Source organism: Heteronotia binoei, chromosome 5 (assembly GCF_032191835.1).
Source record: "Heteronotia binoei isolate CCM8104 ecotype False Entrance Well chromosome 5, APGP_CSIRO_Hbin_v1, whole genome shotgun sequence".
Taxonomy (NCBI): Eukaryota; Metazoa; Chordata; class Lepidosauria; order Squamata; family Gekkonidae; genus Heteronotia; species Heteronotia binoei.
In genome coordinates this window covers 110,928,569-110,949,741 of record NC_083227.1, presented here as the reverse complement: position 1 = coordinate 110,949,741, position 21,173 = coordinate 110,928,569, and the positions used below count along the sequence as shown (strand labels likewise).

Sequence of the window (21,173 nt, the reverse complement as noted above, 5' to 3'; positions counted from 1 at the left end):
AAGACTGAGGTTTCAGATGCTTGTGACCCTAGAATTAGTACAGAGTCAGGGACCGTGGTGTCGTTCCCTTTGGAGATTAGTTGGGTCTAGTCATTAGAGGGTCTAGGGGTCCCTATGGTTAAAGGGCGGGGGGGAGGGTAGTCGGTGTTTCCAGAGTATAATCGCTTGCTTTCCACCTCCGATTGCCTTTTTCCTTCATTAAGGCCAATGGGGCTGAAAATCGTATTTGTTAATAACGCTCGTGACTGCCCATCACAGGTGTGGCTGCGTTCTTTCCTGACACTGCGGCGTGTCAGACACCATTTTGTTGTCCTCCCAACATCAGTTTCCCATAGACAGCCAGGAAGGAAGTGCTGCGTTTGTCTGTTTCATACCGCGTTCGTCACAGAATGAATCGCTACTGCTAAACGGGGCATATGGGCTTTAATTTGGGATGACTTGTTGTGAGGGTTTCACTATGTTAATGCAGTATTCGGATTACAAAAGGTAACTGCTTGAGTAAACCACTGCTGTTTATTTTTTAAGTAGCTTTATTTAGATTAAGGTATCGGAGCTTATTTTCAGATGTAGGTATGCTGTTGGTGAGCTTTCCTTAACGATGCTGATGAGAAATGAGCGGAGGTGGGTTTCGGTAGAGTCATAAATTCTTGCAGTCTGCACTTTTAAAAATTATGCCTGCGTTGATGGATTTCGTTTCTCTTTGTTTTATAGACACCTCTCTTGATCTATAAGCGGTTTAACCAAGAACAGAAGGCAGACCATGGGGTCAGACAAACGGTATGCGGTGTTGAATTCAATGTCGTGCTATATGCAGTTTTAATGCTTAATACAGGGTAGCTTCTAGTAATGTGTAAATTATGTGGCAACAGAGACAGAGGTACCCACTCAAAGAAGGTATTATGAATATTAAAGGTGGAAGCTAAACTCAGGCTATCTGATAGTTCTTTGTTTTCATATACACAAATGCAGATCGTAGCCTGCATGAGTGGTTGTACAGCATGAAAGGAGGCTTTTTCTGCCTTCTCTTCCCACTGCACCCTACTGTGTTCCTTCTGAAACTGCGGGTTTCTAACAGCAGCATGGGCAGTGGGTTGGAGGAGATGTAGTGGGGAGGAGATGATGAAATAGCGGGTCTCCCCACCAAAGGACGTCAAGACCCAAGCCATAGTTTGTATTTTGGTGAAGTAATAAAGCACATTAAATGGAAATATTATTTATTTTGCTTCTTTATTAAGCCCTTGGACAGTAGAGCACACTTTTGTATTTGAAAATGACTTTAATAAATCCATGAGTTGCCCCTAAATATATCATATGGTATAGAGATACTTAGCCAGATTTGCAGTAGTAATTTTCCTCAAGCATCTTGTGCCTTAATATCATCACTCCTAATGGAATTTGGTAGGTTTCATTTTGAAATGAGATTTGTGTTGCAGATCTGGGCAGTGGGATATTCTGATAAAATTATATTGCACAGTTTGTCTGGAGATACAACATTCTGATACAGCCTTTCTTGTTGTGCTAGGATTTTAATGGAGGGGCACAATTGCAACCTTCAAGTTTTTCTTTCAAATCTTTGTTTCTGCAGTGTGAGCAGGACTGAACGGAGTGGAAGATATGGTTCTATTATAGATCGTGATGATCGTGATGATAGAGATTCCAGAAGTCGGCGACGTGAGTCTGACTATAAAAGGACCAGTGAGGAGCGCCGAAGTGACAGATATGATGATTACAGGGATTATGATGGTAGAGATTATGATAGCAGAGACTACGATGGCAGAGATTATGATAGTCCTGAGGTAAGTATGAAATGTACATAATTTGGTAAACTGTGAATAAAGTATGACGTTAACAGTTTACAAGTGGATTTGTATTTATTCATATAAATCAACTGGATGTTTTTTGGCTGAAATTATTCATCACATAATATGGCCAAGAATTTCATTCTGTTGGATATTTTTAACCTAATATTGATAAAGCTGCTCAGTCCTAAAATCCATCATCATCAAACACAACTAGGATTTGCAGAAAAGGAAAAAAAATGTCTGTGGAATGAATAAATGTGTTAATAGAGATGACAAGTGTTACGTTAAAGAGTAGTTTTACAAGTCTTAAAATGGTCTTTGTAATGGATAAATCTGGCATTATAATCACTTACTGAAACGTATCCTTGCTTGACAGAGGGAGCGAGAACGTGAACGACGTAATAGTGATAAATCTGAAGATGGATATCATTCTGATGGAGACTATGGAGAGCATGACTATAGAAACGACATTAATGATGAGAAAGAAAGCAAGACCATCATGTTACGTGGACTTCCTATCACTGTTACAGACTATGATGTAAATAACAATCACTACCTTAAGCAGTATATAATCTCTCAGCTTTTTAGTTCTAGCTTTTTGTTAAGGCCTCTCCCCCCCCTTTTCTATTTAAGTGAATGTTTAATGGTTCTGGATCTTAATTACTGTGACTTGGACATAGATATCTCACTGCACCAGTGAAGGACGCTTTTCTTTACATTAATTGGTTAAATTTCCTGCTGTCCACCTAAAAAGTCCTCCAGCTTTCTGGAACCAGTGTTTGGGGGACCATTGGCGTGGATTTCAGCAAGCCTTCATGTATCTGCATAATGTTTGAAGTGCTTTCTGTTCCTGCTGTGGAGCCTTGATATCCAAGCTTTTGAATCATGGAAATACTCAGTGTATATTTCATGAAAATCTCCTTGGCTTTATGTCTTTAATGCACTAAAACAGGGGTGGCCAACGGTAGCTCTCCAGATGTTCTTTACCTACAACTCCCATCAGCCCCAGCCAGCATGGCCAATGGCTGGGGCTGATGGGAGTTGTAGGCAAAAAACATCTGGAGAGCTACCGTTGGCCACCCCTGCACTAAAGCATATTAAATCACTTAAGTAGTTCTTAGATCATGTTCAAATATGTCAAGTTTATGGTGCAAACGTGTTATACCTGTTCACACGAGTTGCTAATAAATGCAGTCTTACCATAAGATGGAGATGTACTGCCAACAGATGGAGTCTGAAAAGAAAGTATAAAGATATTGTTAATGCTTGTATACAGGACTGATCTCTCTTGCTCGATTGGAAGTTCAGCATTTTAATGGATCTACTATTTTTCTGAAGATGCTTTTTTCTACACTATAGAATAATTGAACTGAGTCTGTGATAAAGTGCAACCCTAAGCATAACTACACCCTTCTAAGCTCACTCATGTTAATGAGCTTAGAAGGTTATGACTGATAAGAATTATACAAAGGTCTGCCACATATGTAGTATGTATATATGATTAATTTATAGAATCTCTGGCCTCAGATCATAAAAGTTTATTATAATACTCATTTTACTTGGACCAAGTTTGTGTATGGAAAATAATCAGAATGAAGAAACAGTCTTGAGAGGGGCGGAGGGAGACCCAACCCCCAAGCTATCATTGTAAAGTACTTTAACAGTTGTATCCAATGATACAAGATGTCTTAGTTGAATTAATTTAGGATGTCAATGTCAATTTGTTTGCAAAATCATGGGGCTGGAAGGAAATACATTAATACCTTCACACACACATACAGTGACACCTGCTCCATGCCCCAAAAATGGCAAAACGCCCCCCCCCAACCCCTCCAGGGATCCCTGGCAAAACTGCCTTGGAGAAAAATTGCTGCCTGATCCCATGGACCTGAAACTGGAGATCTCATAATTCAGGAACCCAGTGGTGTTGTGAAATGTATGGCTTTGGGGGAGTTTCTGTGTGTTATGGAGGAACCTGGGTTTATCCAGAATTTTTACATAGACTTAAAGTGTGGGTTTATTTGAAAGCTAGTTTGATTTGCATTGGGTCTATTGTAGTAAGGTACAGACATAATTAGATTTTGAAATTGTTTACACATTATATATGCTTTGCCCAGTTTTTTTGGATATTGATCATGTTCTGTCAAACTTGCAAATAGATTCGAGAGATCATTGAATCCTGTGAAGGCCCTCGGCCTGCAGATGTGAGGCTGATGAAAAGAAAGACAGGTGAGAGTTCTACCTTTTTTCTCTTTTTGCCACCATCTTCCTCTTCCCCAGGCCTAAAACAGTTTTCAAACCTGGCCCACAACTGCAAGTACAAAGCAAAATGAGAGGTTTGCCATGGTTAAGGAATTGGCCTTTTGAAAGGCTATAGGTAGTAGAAGAAGCCATCAGTTTATTATGTATTAGAAGGTACTGGTAAGTAAATCTATTGTAAATCAGTTTTTAAATTTTAGTAGTTTGTTGCATGATCTTTAAACATGAATCCCATTCAGGTGGAATATAGCCTATTGAGGCAACTTGGTTTCCTTGCCATGGCAAAACAAGAAGCAAATTCAGAGTTGACGTCGCATTTATAAAACTGCTTTGTCATGAAGTAATGAAGCAGTTGGAGAGAGATTCACCTGTTTTTAAGGAACTGACTAACACAAGTATCCCGTCTATATCTGAATGCTGTCTCTAGGTGTAAGCCGTGGTTTCGCCTTCGTGGAGTTTTATCACTTTCAAGATGCTACCAGCTGGATGGAAGCCAATCAGGTTGCTTCACTCACCAAGTCTAGATATTCCTGAAAATGGAACAAGTCTGTACAGTTTTTAAAAAGGAATAACTAAAAAGCTGGAGGAGTGGTTTGTTCCAAAACCGTTACTTCCTAAAGATACAAAGCTTTGTGTATATTAAAATTTTTAAATAAATTTTCATAACATTGAAAACCTGGAAAAAATCTGTTGGCAGTCTCTTACAAGACCAGCATCTATGTTTAACTGTTCACTAGTAATAGTGCTATAGCACTATTTTTGAAGCATTTAACAAGACCCCTGAAGAATTATTTCTACAATAATTCCTTAAAGAGTGCCATTACAATTCTTCAGCTATCTAACCAGTTCTACTATTCCAGATTTTGTAAATATGCTTTATGGTAGTATGACTTACAAAGATAACAGTCTTTGAAATGTAAATCTAGAAACATCTACAAGTTAGCAAAAGTCATGACTTTTCAACATTAAGTAAAAGGATACTCTAAATTTATGAAAAGCAATTAAAGTATATATAGAATGAGAAATACAAACTGGAAAAGTCTTTAATGAAGCTAATTATTTTGCTTCATAATTCCAGCACAATTATATGTTTCTGATTTGAATTATATCACTTTCTCTTAATAAAGTTGTTAGACTGATGGATCATTATTTTCGCATTATAAAGCAAGAACCATGTAGTTGAGTATATACTAAGATATAAAGAGCAAAAATATAACTTATTGGGTTTTTTTAATACTGAAAAAGCACCTTAACTGCAGTCATATTGTTTAATGGCTGTTTTGACTTATTATTTTGGACAATTATCACAGCAATTAAACTAATAGTTAAAATTGCATGCTTTAAGCGGCCTGTATAATGGCAATAGAATGTAGTGGTACCACAAAATCTGGTGCCCACATTAACTCGCTAGTAAACTGGAAGTACAATTTTAATGTATACAAAGCTGTATCAATGTTCTTGGATCAGTTTCAAACTCCAAAATAATTACACATCCTTTAGTAATAGGGGAAAAGTAGTTAAGCCTCCCTAGTGGCCCTGTTGCTGTGGAAGTGTCAGACAAACATGATACAATATTGTAAATATGCCAACATCTTTTGTTTGTGTGTGCATACTCCAGTTAGTTCTGAGCCTTCAGCCTTTTACCCTCTTCTTTCATGGGGGTACTAAACTATCTACTTTAGCAGTAAAGGATAAGGTCTGCCCTCTCATTCTTTCCCAGATCCTTTAATGCTCTTGAAGCTATAAGTGTTAGAACACAATTTTCTAAAGTAACTTTCAGAAAAATTGTGAGCCACATTAACATACACATCCCCTGGACACACTTAAAGGTGCATCTCTCTGAAAGAAGAGTTAAAACAGACTTGGAAAAAGTTAGGGGGGTTACAAGATTTTGTATAGAAATTTGAAAGAAGAGTTATAACAGACTTGCAAAAATTTAGAGGGGTTACAGGATTTTGCATAGAAATCAAAGAGTAAGGTTTGGAAACTTGGCTTCTTTTAAGTAGCTAATCCTTCATAACATTCACTGATTTTGAAGGGGCACGGAAAGCAATTAAAAATGTTAATCGATTGGCGAAACTTCAGTATCAGTCTAGTTATTTGAAGAAAGCTGTTTTCTGAAGGAGACAAAACTTATGCAAGCTTTCATGTGTAATGATGAAATTAGTCAAAAGCAATTTATGCTGAACATGCGTTCAGTTTGTGTCTGTTGTCGGCCTTAAAGAAGTGTACCCAGGGTCCTTGCAAAAAATACTGTACTTTCAAAGGGGCGCATGAAGAAAGCAGCTGAGAAGTCCAAATGTTTGAAGTTATAGGTCTAGGGTGTTTCAGTTGGGGAAGAAGTGAAGCAGTCACTTAACAGTACTTTAAAAGCCGTGTGTTGCTGTGCCATTACAGTTCGGTCTCCTTTGAGACGCTTCCTGGTTCCATGTCAGCGCTTAGTTTTGGCAGCTTGATCAACATTCCCTGATACCGTTTACTTTTACTGCACATCCCATTTTCTTGCTGCCCATGTCCTCCTGCAGGACTGGATGGGCAGAGTGTAGGTGGCGGTGGTTGGTCCTCTACGTTCTCCCCATATGTTGTCCATTTAATTCATGAGCACTGAATCCTCCGAAGTGTGCTCTGCCATGGGAAAATGGACATCTGTACTGTGATGCTGGAATAACTAAATGTGCTTTTTTTGCAGAAAAAACTGGTGATTCAGGGGAAACAAATTGCCATGCACTACAGCAATCCCAGGCCTAAATTTGAAGATTGGCTTTGTAACAAGGTAAAACAATATTTTTGTGAAGGAGTAGGCTTTCTAGCTATTGCATGGCTTTATATAGGTAGATATATTCATTTAGGTGAACATCATTTTTAGAATTTTCCTTTCAGCTGGATTAGATGCCAAATTAGCATAAAGTTCACATTCAAAACTGATAATAGCAAGTTGTTGCCATTGAAGCAGAACTGTCTGGTGGAAAGAGTATTGGAGTTCTATAACCCATTTCATCAGTTGATGCATTGGACATGGAAAACATGATTAGTGATGGCTCCTTGGCTCTTATTCTAAAATCAGTTCAGTTCTATTACTCTTTCCCTACTTTCTTGTGACCTGGCTATAACACTTCCTGCTGTTTGATATTTTCTCCTGAGCAGTCCTAAGGAAGATATGTCACCCAAGTTGATGGGCTGGGGCTTCCTCCTTCAGACCAAACTGTTGACTGACAGCTGTTACAGGATTGTGTTGTTATAGTACAAAGCTATTGTGATTTTGAGATTTATATAGAGCTGGCTGCGATAGTCTCTGACTCTTCCACCTTCTCTGCCTATATTGAGAACCATATTGAAATAAGTGATAATTGAAGATTAAGTGCAGTTGGTCTCTAAGCCTCAGTTAGGGATCTGTTCTTTCAATACTTATTTGATTCTTCTTCAAAGTTGAATGGGCATTTCTAAGGGTAATCAATTAATAATTACTGTATGGCATATCCTAAGATTGGGAGGTAGAAATTCTAGTTCTTTTAGCATTATGCACCATTAGGTGGAGAGCTGGACTTGTGTTTTAAGGCAAGAGACATTTCAGAGCTGGTTTGCCATTCTTAGGAAGCACTGCACATCTTGATAGTCTGTACAAAAGCTTTCAGCCATAAATGCTCAAGTCCTGCTTCCAGCCAGAGCAGACAATATTTCTGAATAACTGCTTACATAGGTTGTTTACTTCAGAGAGCCATGATTTTTTTCTTACCTCAACTGTTGGAATTTTAGTGTGCTTCCATTTCAGAGGGTTTGCATGGTAAAAATAAAAATATGAATGATACATCATTTTTCAGTCTTAATTAAATCTAACCATGTAATCTTGATAGAGCAATGGGTTCTAAATTTAAAACTGGCCTTCATATTTGATAGTACTACCTGATGAGTTCTGTTGATTTTGCTGGGCTGATAACTTAAGTATTCTGTGCACAAGTTTTTATTTGTGATCTCAGCTCTGGCAAGCTCTCAGAATTGGTGTTCATTTCTCTTCTTTGAAGTACATTGTGACTGTTTCCTCAAAGTGTTTTACAGAATACATCTGTAAAAACAGAGTGGCTGATACTCAAATCTTTAAAAAATACATACTCTGCACTGAGCTATAAAAATTTGCTGTACCAGGAGCCCAGATTTCATAAAATGACTCAGTGGCAAATGGACACAGTGACATTTGCATGGTCTTGGATGCTACGTCTCGTGTGCATTTAAGCTGACTCATGTTAGAGCAAACCTTGTGTTTGGGAATTTACTAATGTGATGGATTATGTTGATGTTTATTTTGATAATTATTTTACTTGAAAGCAATTTCTATTACAGGTTGCATTCTTTAATGTGTATGTGTGTAGTTTGCTGTCAAGCTGTAGTTGACTTAGGGTGACCCTGTTTGAAAAATAATAAGCTATTAAAATAGTAGCATAATAAAATGTGATACATTGGTTTTATGTTTTAGTGCTGCCTTTACAACTTCAGGAGGCGATTAAAATGTTTCCGGTGTGGAGCAGATAAATTTGGTGAGTTCAAATAGCAATACAATTTAGTATAAACTCTGCTGTACTAGATTATTGTAACTGAGAGGCCATATGTTTTATGGATCTGTAGAGGTCTGTTAACCTCAAATAACTTAACCCTGCTGTGTTATTAAATGTAACTTCTCCTCTTTTACAATGAAGATTCAGAACAGGAAGTGCCACCTGGAGGAGCAGAAACTGTTCAGTCTGTGGATTACTATTGTGACAGTGAGTCTTATTTCTCAGTGTTTGTTTTACCCTGGGGGAAGGGCGGGAAGACCTGAAAGTATTGAAGGAGTCATCAGAGTCACTTAGCAGTAATGGAGTGTTTCTGTTTCACAAGCTGCTGTAAGGTAAAAACCAAAATCCAAGCTGCTCAAGCACTCTAATGTCCTATGAGAACTGTGTTAACCCTGAGGCTTTTATAGCAAAGAGCCCTTGTGATTTCAGACTTGATCCTGCAACAGCTGTGAAGGCCCACTCTCCTACCCACTTCCCCCATCCAGTGTCAGCAGCGCATTTGTCCCCCTTTTGTGATTGCTTCTGTTGCAGTCTTGGATAATTTCTGGCTCATATTTTTGTCCCATTGCAGCCACACTTCATCCTCCAGAGTGACTTCTTGGTCTTCCAAGGACCAAGTTTCCTCTCTTTCTCTCCTTAGTGATTTCCCTCCTGTGTGCATGCATTTCACTTTACATTTTTTTTCTCTTTATTTGGGTAATCCTTGTTTTTCACTTCTCAGTCTGGATGTTTCACTTGCACACGTAAGGAAAGGTTTTAGTAAAAACTCAAGTCATATGGGCTTAACCAATCTTTGGAAAGTATACTGAGATAAATCATCAAAGAGAATGCAAATATAGATCTGTATGTCTTGTTTTCTTAGTGAAAGTACTGGAGGTTTTTTCAGATATATTCGTATCCCAGTGTTTTTGTTCTCATCTTTACTGAATAGAAACTATGCAGTAGCTGTAAAATTTGCTTTCTCCCCCCCCCCCCCCAGCTCTTATTCTCCGCAATATAGCTCCTCACACAGTAGTGGAATCAATTATGACAGCTCTGTCACCCTATGCTTCGCTGGCAGTAAATAATATCCGGCTTATCAAAGACAAACAGACCCAGCAGAATAGAGGCTTTGCTTTCGTACAGCTGTCTTCTGCAATGGTAAGGATGTACTTTATTTCTCTTTGACATTAAATTTTGTTTTAAATCTGGAGAAAGATCTATTTCCTAGGAATATTACAGATCAGTTAGATGCTCAGCACCTGGCTTTTGTAGTACATGGTTTACATTCTGTTGAGCAGTCACTTAGGTATTAATGCAGCCTCCAGCACACCACTTTATATGTGATGACAAATTCACAGTCACCTTATCAGACATTGCTAAGTGACGCTATGAATTCCTTCTATGGAAAGGAACAAAATCCTGTAATACAGGCATAGGATGAACACCATTTGTAAGTCTCTGGTTTAAAGTGTTTAAATTTTGATAATTTGAGCAGTGACAACAGTAATACTCTTTTTAGGATGCTTCTCAGCTGTTGCAGATTTTGCAGAGTCTTCAGCCACCTCTGAAAATAGATGGCAAAACAATTGGTGTGGATTTTGCAAAGAGTGCCAGGAAGTGAGTTACAAATTGATGGTCTTTCTCTTCTGTATTAAAAGTTTCTCAAAAAATTGTTGGTGCAGAATTTAAAACATTACAGTTATATAGTGTTCATTCTTATGGAAAATCTTATTAAAGAAAATCTTACCACCCTGTGTCATCTTGATAGCCATGGCTCTCCCTGATGTCTAGGTGTGAAAACGTATTTAGTTGTTTGTTATTTGTTTCAGGGATTTGCTTCTTCCAGATGGTAATCGTGTCAGTGCTTTTTCTGTGGCTAGTACAGCTATTGCAGCAGCCCAGTGGTCATCCACCCAGGTAAAGTATCTTTAAAATAGATTGCTGGAGGAAGGAAAGGTCTTCAATAGTGATTTAAATAGCCTAGTTGTTTTGAACAGTCTGTTTATTATTATTAGATGCTTACTCAAGACTTTTGATTTGTAGCCTCAGAGTGGAGAAGGCAGCTCAGTTGACTTCAACTACCTCCAACTAGGACAGGATGGCTACTCCCAGTATGCTCAGGTAAGATAAATATTGGCATGATAAAGAACATACATACATATTCCAAGGGTCCTTGACACCATACAACAGAAAACTAACTCTATATTTGTGAGCCTCCTTCGGCGGGGAGGGCGGGATATAAATCCAGTAAATAAATAAATAAATAATTTCACAGGATTATCAGCAGTTCTACCAGAATCAAGGAGGGGCATTGGATGCAGATACAGCCACCGTATCAGGTAACAGCTTTCTCTTTGTAGAACAGATACAGTTCTCCTTCTCAGTGTTATTGTGTAAATTCCACATAATTGAACCAGTTTGACTTGAGAACCATTGACAGCCATCGCCAAATTGGTTCTTGTTGCTATGGCAGCCTAGAGATAAAGTAACTGCTATAAGTTACATTGCTTACGTGCTGTGGAGAGGTGAATAATCAAGGGCTCAGAGATGGTAAACCATCACAATATAGAGGAGACCATATCCATAGCGTCACTCGACCAGATGGTAGAACTGTTTGGGTTGTGTAATTAGAATGTATGTGAACATACTTTTTTTGGGAGGGGAGGGGGGTGGATTTCAGATGCACTTCAGGTTGCGTTGTAGTTCAATTGATGAATAGTACACTGCATGCCTTTTCCTCCTTGAATTCTTAACAGTCTTATTTGTTGGCAGGTACTTCAGTTGCAGCATCAACTACAGCAGCTGTTGTTTCCCAGAGTCCTCAGTTGTATAATCAGCAAGCTAACTCACCTGAATCCACGGTAAATACAGGGTGTCTTTTGGTTATTTTATTTTATTTATTTTATTCCACTTACATCCTGCCCTCCTCGCTGAGGCGGGTTTCAGAGTGTTACTGTTACAGGGTTTGACTTAGTATGGAATTCTTTATTTCACATAATTTAAAGATTTAGCAATCTGTGACTTTCATATGAATTTAGATTCTGTAGAACTTTTCAGCTCACTGGATATAATGATTCTATATGACAGGGGTGGCCAACAGTAGCTCTCCAGATGTTCTTTGCCTACAATTCCCATCTGCCCCAGCCAGCATGGCCAATGGCTGGGGCTGATGGGAGTTATAGGCAAAAAACATCTGGAGAGCTACCGTTGGCCACCCCTGCTATATGATAACATTAGGCAGATGTTTATTCCACAGCCCAAGACAGTCAGCGCCTGAACCTATTCATGGCAGCCTAATAGGAGGCATTGGGCTATATCCAGAATCCTTAGTAGGTAAATGGGAGGGGGGTTACTGTGTGTGCATGCACTGATGTACATTTCTGTGTGTGAATGTGACTTGTAAAAAAACCAACAACATACCACTACATAAGTATACAATAAAAAAACCCTTTTAAGTTGCTCTCCAATAACAAATGTTACCCCTCCCCCCAGGCACAAGCAGCACAGCCAAGCACTAGTTCCCAAGTGCCATCAACATCTCCAACTGGTGTAGTCCCTGGGTCCAAATATGGTAAGCAACATTAATTGCTACTGATTCTTAAATAGTATGTCATCCAGTAGGAATATATAACATTGGTGGGGAGGTACATACATTCTTAGGAAGAAAGCCATTTGTGGTAGAATTAATTTTTTCATTCTAAACACTCACATAATAGCTTTCGTGTCTTAGAGAAGCAGCCTTAGAAGGAGCAGGGTATAGAATACTTACTAGTATCATCTTATATGAATAAAGCAATGCCCTGCTCTCTTTGTCTCATAGAAAATAGCCTTCTTAATTACCTGTTGTATATCTCCTAGACTCAGTTTGGTAAGGGCTTTACTAGCTGCTTTAATCCAGGCCCAAGTATATTCATCCAGCAAGATTAAGTTGGACTGAGAACAAGTGGTCTAATGTCTTTCACTGTTCTGATCCCAAATGTTTTATTACTTGTTAATGATTTTTATGCAATATGAGTACTTTGGTAATAGCACACACTGTCATTTTGCAGCCATCCCAGACACTTCTACATATCAATATGATGAATCATCAGGTTTCTATTATGATCCTGTGACAGGGCTCTATTATGATCCAAACTCCCAGGTAAACAGAATTCTCTTTGCTTTTGGAACTTAAAAGGAAAACTTGGGTCATCAAAGAGACTCCTGCAGTAACTTCATTGTCTGGGAAGAGGGGAGATGTTTTAAGAGATTAAATGGAAGAAAAGGGTGTTGCTGGAAGGAGATGGTGGGGAGGAAGGTGCATGGAAAGAATAGTGTAGATTATTAGCTCTTGCATGGATAAGGCAGTTGTAGCTGTCTTGTCCTAAATAAATACTTTGGGTCACATAGACTGTTGAGTCTTGAAGGACTGCTAGGAAACAGACTTGTCATTGTCTCCTGGCACTTGGGAAAAAATGCTTATTTAAGGTTTTGGACAACCAAACAATACTGGAGTACAGGGCTTTTTTTATAGAAAAAGCCTAGCAGGAACTTATTTGTGTATTAGGTCACCCTCCCTGACAACACCATATTTTCACGCAGGGCTTCTTTTGTAGAAAAAGCCCAACATATTAGTCCATACCCCTGATGCCAAACCAGTTGGAACTGTGTTCATGTACGTTCCTGCTCAGAAAAAGCCCTGCTGGGGTAGATGGACCAACAGTCTGATATATTGGAATTTGCTGAATAAGTCTGTGTGGTCTGAGGCTGCCATGTGGCTCTTCGATTAACAGGCCTCTGACATCTGCTTGCTCTGTTAGATTAGGTATTCTTAGATGTGCCATTTGCCACAAATTGTGAAACTGCAAAAGAAATTGCACATATATTGTGAACCCATTTTATTTACTACATACAGAGATGGTAATTCTGAAAATCCTGTCCCAGTTTACTAAAACAGTGGTAGTTTTCTTACCTGTTTTGGCTACTTATGAATATATATGAGATCTGTATTTCTTTTAGTATTACTACAATGCAATAACACAACAGTATCTTTACTGGGATGGTGAGAAAGAGACTTACCTACCTGCTGCAGAAGGAACAGCATACCAACAAAATGCACCTACGGCCAAAGAAGGGAAGGAAAAGAAAGAGAAACCCAAGAGCAAAACAGCCCAACAGGTGAGATTAAAGCAGTAGCTTTTTAAAATGACATATTTTTGTGATTGGAAACCTGGTTGTTTTAAAATGCTTTACACCATGGGTTGGTGTCAAGCAAAATGGGATAGATTAGAAAAGCAGGGACTTGAGAAAGCTGTGACAGTGTGTATAGCATACCTGAGTCTGAGTATTCCCTGACTCTGGAGCTATGTATGCTGGAGCTAAAGAGTATTGCATGTCAGGCTTCAGATGGCCAAGCGTTGAGATTTCCAAAGGCAGGCATTCTCACAAGGAAGAAGAATTGCAGATTTATACCCTGCCCTTCTCACTGAATCAGAGACTCAGAGCGGCTTACAATCTCATATATCTTCTCCCCCCACAACAGATACCCTGTGAGGTGGGTGGGGCTGAGAGGGCTCTCACAGCAGCTCACAAGGGAGTCTCATATGACATTGTTAGCATTCACATTAGCATTGAAGTGCAAGTAAAAGATGACATTGATTTGTGTGCAGATGTTACAGTTCCACTATTACATCATTGTAGTCCTAGAAGATATCTGCAATACTATGTAAAAAAAATGCTGATTTGTCTTTTTCCCCCGTTCAGATTGCTAAAGATATGGAACGTTGGGCTAAGAGCCTAAACAAACAGAAGGAGAATTTCAAAAATAGTTTCCAGCCTCTGAATGTGAGGGAGGAAGAAAGACGAGAGTCTGCAGCAGCAGATGCTGGTTTTGCTCTGTTTGAGAAAAAGGTAGGTAGTGGTTGACTAGTACAGTTTGACGTGCAAGAGAAGATCCTGCATGTGTGACCTTTGGGCTCATGAGCTTTTCCTTATTCCAGGGTACTTTGTCTGAGAGACAGCAGATAATGACAGAGGTGATAAAGAATGGAGAAGATGATAACCCACTCAAAGTAAGTATAAAGTAGCCTGCGTGGACTTTCCCTCCCTTAAGATTGCTGTCAGTATGTTTGTCTCTTAGCAAATTTGCACCCTTGAGAAACAAGTGTTCGCTGGAACCTGTGTTTGGGTGTGAGTTATCACTTGGTAAGCATGAGATTTTATCTTTCCTTGTAATGGTCAGTCTGACTTGAGTGTTTGTGGCAAAGAGATGGCAGAAATAGGGGCATGCTTTTGTCCCTTCGGAGTTGCAAAAAGTCACACTTGTCTATCAGACGTTCTGAAGAGCCTTAGTTGATGAGGCTTCTGCCCTTTTCTCTTGATTGCTGATTTTCTGCTGCTTAGTAGTTGGAGGTAATGTTCTCCATTATTGTGGGGGAAGTTGGGGGGAGGGTTTAGTCCTAGTATTAAAGGCAGAATGTACATAAATGTTAGACCAATTCCGCAGGGCCTGCAAGACATCCTTTTTAGGCAGGCCTTCGCAGACTGCTGACAAAGGATGGCCAAACTGACGACCCATCAAAGTGACTCTATTTAGTGATCTCTGCCATAATGCAAATTGACAGAAAAGCGCCAGGAACATCATTATTGCTGTTAAATTATATAAACTGGAATGGTTTTTTAAGACTTCGTTGATTTAAATTGTTGTATAACTTTTAATGTTGTTTTAAAATTACTGTATATGCTGTATAACTTTTTATCTGAATTTGTGTTAGCCGCCCTGAGCCTGCCTAGGCGGGGAGGGCGGGATATAAATAAAATTTATTATTATTATTATTTATTATGCATTTCACATGAGTATAATAGTGCATTAGCAGCTCTTTGAGGCCATCTGCTTTTGTTTGAAACATGTAAGGAGCATTGCTAATTCCCTGAATTAATCCTTCCATCTGCATACGCTGCTATTTTGTCTACATGATGTTGTCACCTGTAAGTAATGTGTTTTGCCACCATACTCATTCTTGGCACTGCCTTTCTTCCAGCGTGGATTGGTGGCTGCTTATAGTGGAGACAGTGATAATGAAGAGGATTTCCTGGAAAGACTGGAGAGTGAGGAAGAAAAGTTAACAGATTGGAAAAAATTGGCCTGTTTGTTATGTAGAAGGCAGTTTCCAAATAAAGAAGCTTTAGTACGGCACCAGCAGCTCTCTGATCTTCACAAGGTAGCCTGCTTGTTCTGCTTTCTTACAATGTTTCAGAATCTGGTGTGGTATAGAGCTGAAAGTGAATTTATTCCTTTGGCTGTAATATCAAAGGGACCATGGAGAACTTGTTAGAATAGGAGTCCCTAACTTGGTGCCCATGGGCAATATATCATTCACTGACACTATTCCAGGTGTGCACCAAGTGTTTTTGGAAATTGGGTAGGTCCAAGTTGGGGACATTTGCCTAGCAGAGCTTCTGATTGGCTATTGGAGATTTGACTGACTGCAGATTTTTAAAAACAGTGCTTTGGCGGCAGCTGTCACCTCAGCACAAGGATCTTCACTGTGTGACTAGTGGTAAACTATAGCTTGTCCCACCTCCAGAGGCAGCCATTTTTTGGCCATGCCCACCACACTATGTCAGAATTCTTAGGTGTCTGCAAATTGAAAAAGATTGGCGGGGCTGTGTTAGAAGGATATAGAATTAGTAGATATCCTCTTCTCTTTACACAGCTCAGTTGGAAAGAATGGTTTTTACAAAGATAAAATAGCTTCTTCAGTTTTGTGCTTCACTTATTCTAAATGTCTTAAGAGGTTGTTAATTTACAATATTATACCATCATGAAACTCAAGACTACTTATATAGGATCTTTCTTGTGGTTCCCTGTTTAGGTACTGCATGGATTTGTAGTTACGAAGTCTCAGCAAGGATGTTGGATCCAGCGATAGTCTAGAAGCAAGTTTTTGGATATATTACATGCTAGCCTTGTCTCAAACAAATAGGTTATAAGTTAGTTTCAGAGGATAGCCATGTTGGTGTGCAGTAGAAGAGTCCAGTAGAGACTGACAAGATTTTAGGAGTATAGGCTTTTGAGAGTCACAGCTCTCTTCATCAGATATAAGGAAATGTTGCTGTCTTTCTAAAATGGTAGTCTTTTCTTGGTTTAATCGTTAAATAATGCAATATAATATTTTTAATATATAATATTTTTCATGTAAAGCAAAACATGGACATCTACAGACGATCTAGATTGTCAGAACAAGAACTTGAAGCTTTGGAAATGCGAGAGAGAGAGGTTAGTAGCAAAATATCACAAAATTAGAGGTCTACAGCCCCTAAGCAATTATGTGGTGTAAACTGGTTACCAGGAATTGTGTCCCACTTTGGGGAGAGGGGATGACATTCACAAAGTGTCTTAGTATTTTTCCATCTTAAGCGGGTGAGGCAGTTGGTCCCCTTCCTTGAGTGTGGTGACCTGGCAACTGATCCATGCAACGGTCACCTCGAGATTGGACTACTATAATGCCCTCTGCTTGGGGCTGCCCCTGTCTCAAATCCGGAAACTGCAGCTAGTGCAGAACGTGGCGGCCAGGCTGCTATTGGGGCTTCCCAGGTGGGAGCACATACAGTCGGGGCTGCGGGAACTGCACTGGCTGCCAGTAGTATACCGGATTCGCTACAAGGTGCTGGTTATTACCTTTAAAGCCCTATATGGTGTAGGACCTGCCTACCTTAAGGACCATCTCTCCCCACACATTCCCCAGAGGGTACTTAGATCTGGATTCCAAAACCTATTCTCATTCCCTGGGCCAAGGGAGGCCAAACTAAAGACCACCAGCAAGAGCCTTCTCGATAGCAGCCTCCTACTGGTGGAACCAGCTGCCGGAGGAAGTGAGGGCCTTGTGGGACCTCGTCCAGTTCTGCAAGGCCTTTAAGACCACTTTCTTCTGGTTAGCCTTTAACTGATGCTGAGCCTTGTACTGTAGGGAAAATCTAAGAAATACTGTTGCCACTGAAATTATATAACATCAAGCATGCTAGCACCACATTGTTTTGGTTGTTTTAATTATTGAATGTTAAATTTTATAACGTTGTGGATTTTAGTTGTCTGTTGTGGTTTTATGTTGTGAGCTGCCCTGAGCCTGCTTCGGTGGGGAGGGCAGGATATAAATCAAATAAAGTATTTGAAGACTCAATTCTAATAGAGCTTCTGGTGAGCTAATTAGATTGTATCCCATCCAAATTCTAATAAGTGTCAAGCACATACTGTGACAGTTAGAATCAGCATTTTCTTACGGTAAAACAATTTTATTAGTAACATATGGTAATAAATTTATATCTATATCTTACATCTTTAAAAATTTCTTTTATCTACCCCATATATTACTTTCCACCCATCCCTCCCCCCGTTACTTGACTTCCGCCAGTGTTATTTACTTAAAAAAATATTAAAGGTACCCTTAACTATTAAAACAAAAAATTATATTATTCTTAAAGCTTAATTATTATCAAAAATTGTCCAATGTCCTTTTATTTTCCACTCTTTTTCTATATATCTTCTAAACTTTTTCCACTCTGTCTTAAAAACTTCTAAATCATTTCTCTTAATAATCTTGTTAATTTGTCCATTTCACTCCATGTCATAACTTTTATAATCCAATCCCATTTCTCTGGTATTTTTTCTTGCTTCCACAACTGCACATACAATGTCCTAGCAGCTGAAAGCAAGTACCAGATTAAAGTTCTATCTTCTTTTGGAAATTTTTCCATTTGTATTCCCAATAAGAAAATCTCTGCAACTTTAATTACTTCATATCCCAATATTCTAGAAATTTCTTGTTGAATCATTTGCCAATACTGTTTTGCTCTTTCACAAGTCCACCACATATGGTAGAAAGAACCTTCATGCTTTTTACAATTCCAACATCTGTCTGGCATCTTGTTATTCATCTTTGCTAATTTTTAGGAGTCATATACCATCTATACATCATCTTAAAACAGTTTTCTTTAATACTCTGACATGTTGAAAGTTTCATAGAGTTCTTCCACAAATATTCCCAAGTTTCCATCTGTATTTCTTTATTTTCATTAATTGCCCATTTAATCATTTGAGATTTCACTACTTCATCTTCTGTAGACCATTGTAGAAGTAATTTATATACTTTTGAAATTAATTTATCATTGTCTCCAAGCAGCGTTTTCTGTTGTGACTGGTTATTGTTTTTTTTCTTCACTGTTAACATTGAAAAATCTTGGCATAAAAAAGATTGACCCCAGTAGCATCAGAGTGGGAATCTGTATGCACACTGTGCTGCATGTTGCTTGACTGATAGTTGCACACTTTGCCCTCATGTCATCTATTGTTGTGTCAGGGTTGACAGTGACAGAAAGCTAATAGACTTGATCTAATTTCAGATGAAATATAGAGACAGAGCAGCTGAACGCCGTGAGAAGTATGGCATTCCAGAGCCACCAGAGCCAAAGAGGAAAAAAGTGTTTGATGCTGGCACTGTGTAGGTATTTGAAAAATGTTGTAGTTCTTATTAGGAAAATCTGGGAAATTCTGTTCTTGCCTTAACTGTGCTACTTTTCTGTAGGAATTATGAGCAGCCCACTAAAGATGGTATTGACCATAGCAATATTGGCAACAAAATGCTTCAGGCCATGGGGTGGAGGGAAGGCTCAGGATTAGGAAGGAAATGTCAAGGCATCACTGCTCCTATTGAGGTAAGGATGAGTAAGGCTTTTTTGTCTTAAATATTTTCAGGTTTCTTCTTTTGCTAAACAGCAAGGAGGAACTTTCATTCTCTAAATGAAATTCAGTGCTGAAATATGTTGTCTCTTCTGTCGCAGCTATTACAATCTGGCAGTCTTAATCTCCTGTGCGAATTAGTAGAATTGCTTTCCCATGCATGCAATTTGGGTTTTTTCTGCATGTGGCTGTTCGCAATCTCACTAGTAGGCATCAATTGTAAATTTTCACAGCTACACAATGCTTGTCATAGAAACGCATTTGGAAAAAAGGCCTGTTCTTCAACTCACTGATATCTTGATAGTATAGGATGTATTATGATATACAATTCCAAGTACTTTTTTATATAAAGAAACGATTGAGAGTATTGTTTAGGAGATAGAATAAGCATTGTTTAACCATGGTATAATACTAGTTCTTTCAACCTACTGAAGGTATGGTTTCCTTTACAGGCACAAGTGAGAATGAGAGGAGCTGGGCTAGGAGCAAAGGGTAGTTCTTACGGTGTCTCCACTGCAGACTCCTACAAAGATGCTGTACGGAAAGCTATGTTCGCTCGATTCACTGAAATGGAATAAGATCCATCCATCTTGGAAACTTATGAGGAACAAAGCATTTCTCCATTCAACTGAGTTGACTGTTAAAAAACCTTATGGCCTCAGTGGCGCAGCAGTGTTTCAGTTATTACTGGGGGTTAACCATTTCCATTCCAGGTTTTCCTTTCCTTCCAGCATGTTGCTTCTGTGGCTCACAGAAAGCGAATCACTCCAGCTTCGTGTTGGAAGAACACAGTAAAGAGGGGGTGCTGCATCTTTATGCATTCTTATATATAGTGTAAATAAATGTGTTTTGTGTTCAGAGGTTTGTGTAGTCTTAAAAACCACTCCTGTCCTCTTGAGCAGTTGAAAGTGTTAATGTGACTTGACGCTCTCTCTCTGCCTACTTTATATTTTCCATTTTTGGCAAAACTTTCCTGTACATTTTGTATATGTCTTTGTATAGATTTTTTGAAGATTTTGATTCTAGATGCCAGTTCAGGCTTCTTTCAAAAAGAAATAAAAGCCAAAACCAAGCTCCTTGTTTTCAGTTTTAAAATTTTTTATATATTGATTCTCCAAAAAGTTCTGTTCGAAGTATTTTACAGATAGTTGAAATACAGCCTGGGGGAGGGGTAAGTACTGCTCTTCTGCAGATGGAATTTCATATACCTGCAGAAGTGATGTTAACCCAAGAAGGGGGGAGGTTTGACTGTTGCCTGGATTTCCTTAAGATCATAAGATGCTTTGTCCTTGGGAATCTCGTGGCCCCAGTAGGGTGGTGGGAAAGAGCTGTGGTATTGCAGAGAAAGAGCTGTGGTATGCAGAGAAAATCTGATTTTTAAAAAGCACATAAAAATTAAGACAAGTGGAGTGTGTTCAGATTTACCCAAGCCAAAAATATACCTGAAAAATATCGTTAAGTATTCTTAAGGCGTATTTCAGCTTCCCAAATGTATCTGGATTTTCTATGGGAAATTGGGGAGGGGGGGGGTTAAGTGAAAATCCCAGATATATTTGGGTTGGGTCTGAAAATAGTGGAGAGGCTTCTGATTCTCAGCTGTTTTTCAGGCAGGCATATGCAGACTCTTTAAACTGTAAGGGACTGCAGAAATCAGCCTGAGGATCTGGTAGGGAACTGAAAGCTTTGCTTCCTCAGCTGTGGCTGGCCTCTTGCTGACGCAGCTCCTGTGCTTCTTTCTCAGTAGGAAAGGTCAGCCCAGCCAGGATCAGCTCTGCCTGTGGGGAGCCAGTTGCTTCCCACTGGTGCAGTTCTGTGCTGCCTTCTGCTGCAGCTCAGTTTAAACTGGGCTGTGAGAGAACCCAAACCAAC

General features: G+C 39.1%; 1 protein-coding gene across 3 annotated transcripts; it reads left to right on the top strand.

The window, feature by feature from the left end:
* Positions 1–711: 711 nt before the first annotated feature.
* RBM5 (RNA binding motif protein 5) lies at positions 712–20,376 on the top strand. Of its 3 annotated transcripts, none has more exons than XM_060240073.1 (24): positions 712–777; positions 1,586–1,796; positions 2,179–2,340; positions 3,962–4,031; positions 4,489–4,562; positions 6,751–6,834; positions 8,530–8,590; positions 8,750–8,815; positions 9,588–9,748; positions 10,110–10,207; positions 10,420–10,507; positions 10,634–10,711; positions 10,866–10,929; positions 11,363–11,451; positions 12,083–12,161; positions 12,640–12,731; positions 13,589–13,747; positions 14,333–14,479; positions 14,569–14,640; positions 15,610–15,789; positions 16,773–16,847; positions 18,968–19,065; positions 19,150–19,279; positions 19,757–20,376. In XM_060240073.1, exons 1-24 carry the CDS (start codon positions 761–763, stop codon positions 19,880–19,882), a joined length of 2,481 nt encoding a protein of 826 aa, XP_060096056.1. In that variant the 5' UTR covers positions 712–760; the 3' UTR covers positions 19,883–20,376. The 3 variants fall into 3 exon arrangements, with proteins under 3 accessions (XP_060096056.1, XP_060096055.1, XP_060096057.1); XM_060240072.1 differs by having other exon boundaries at positions 11,363–11,464; positions 12,093–12,161; XM_060240074.1 differs by having other exon boundaries at positions 761–777; positions 11,363–11,454; positions 12,092–12,161.
* Positions 20,377–21,173: the final 797 nt, after the last annotated feature.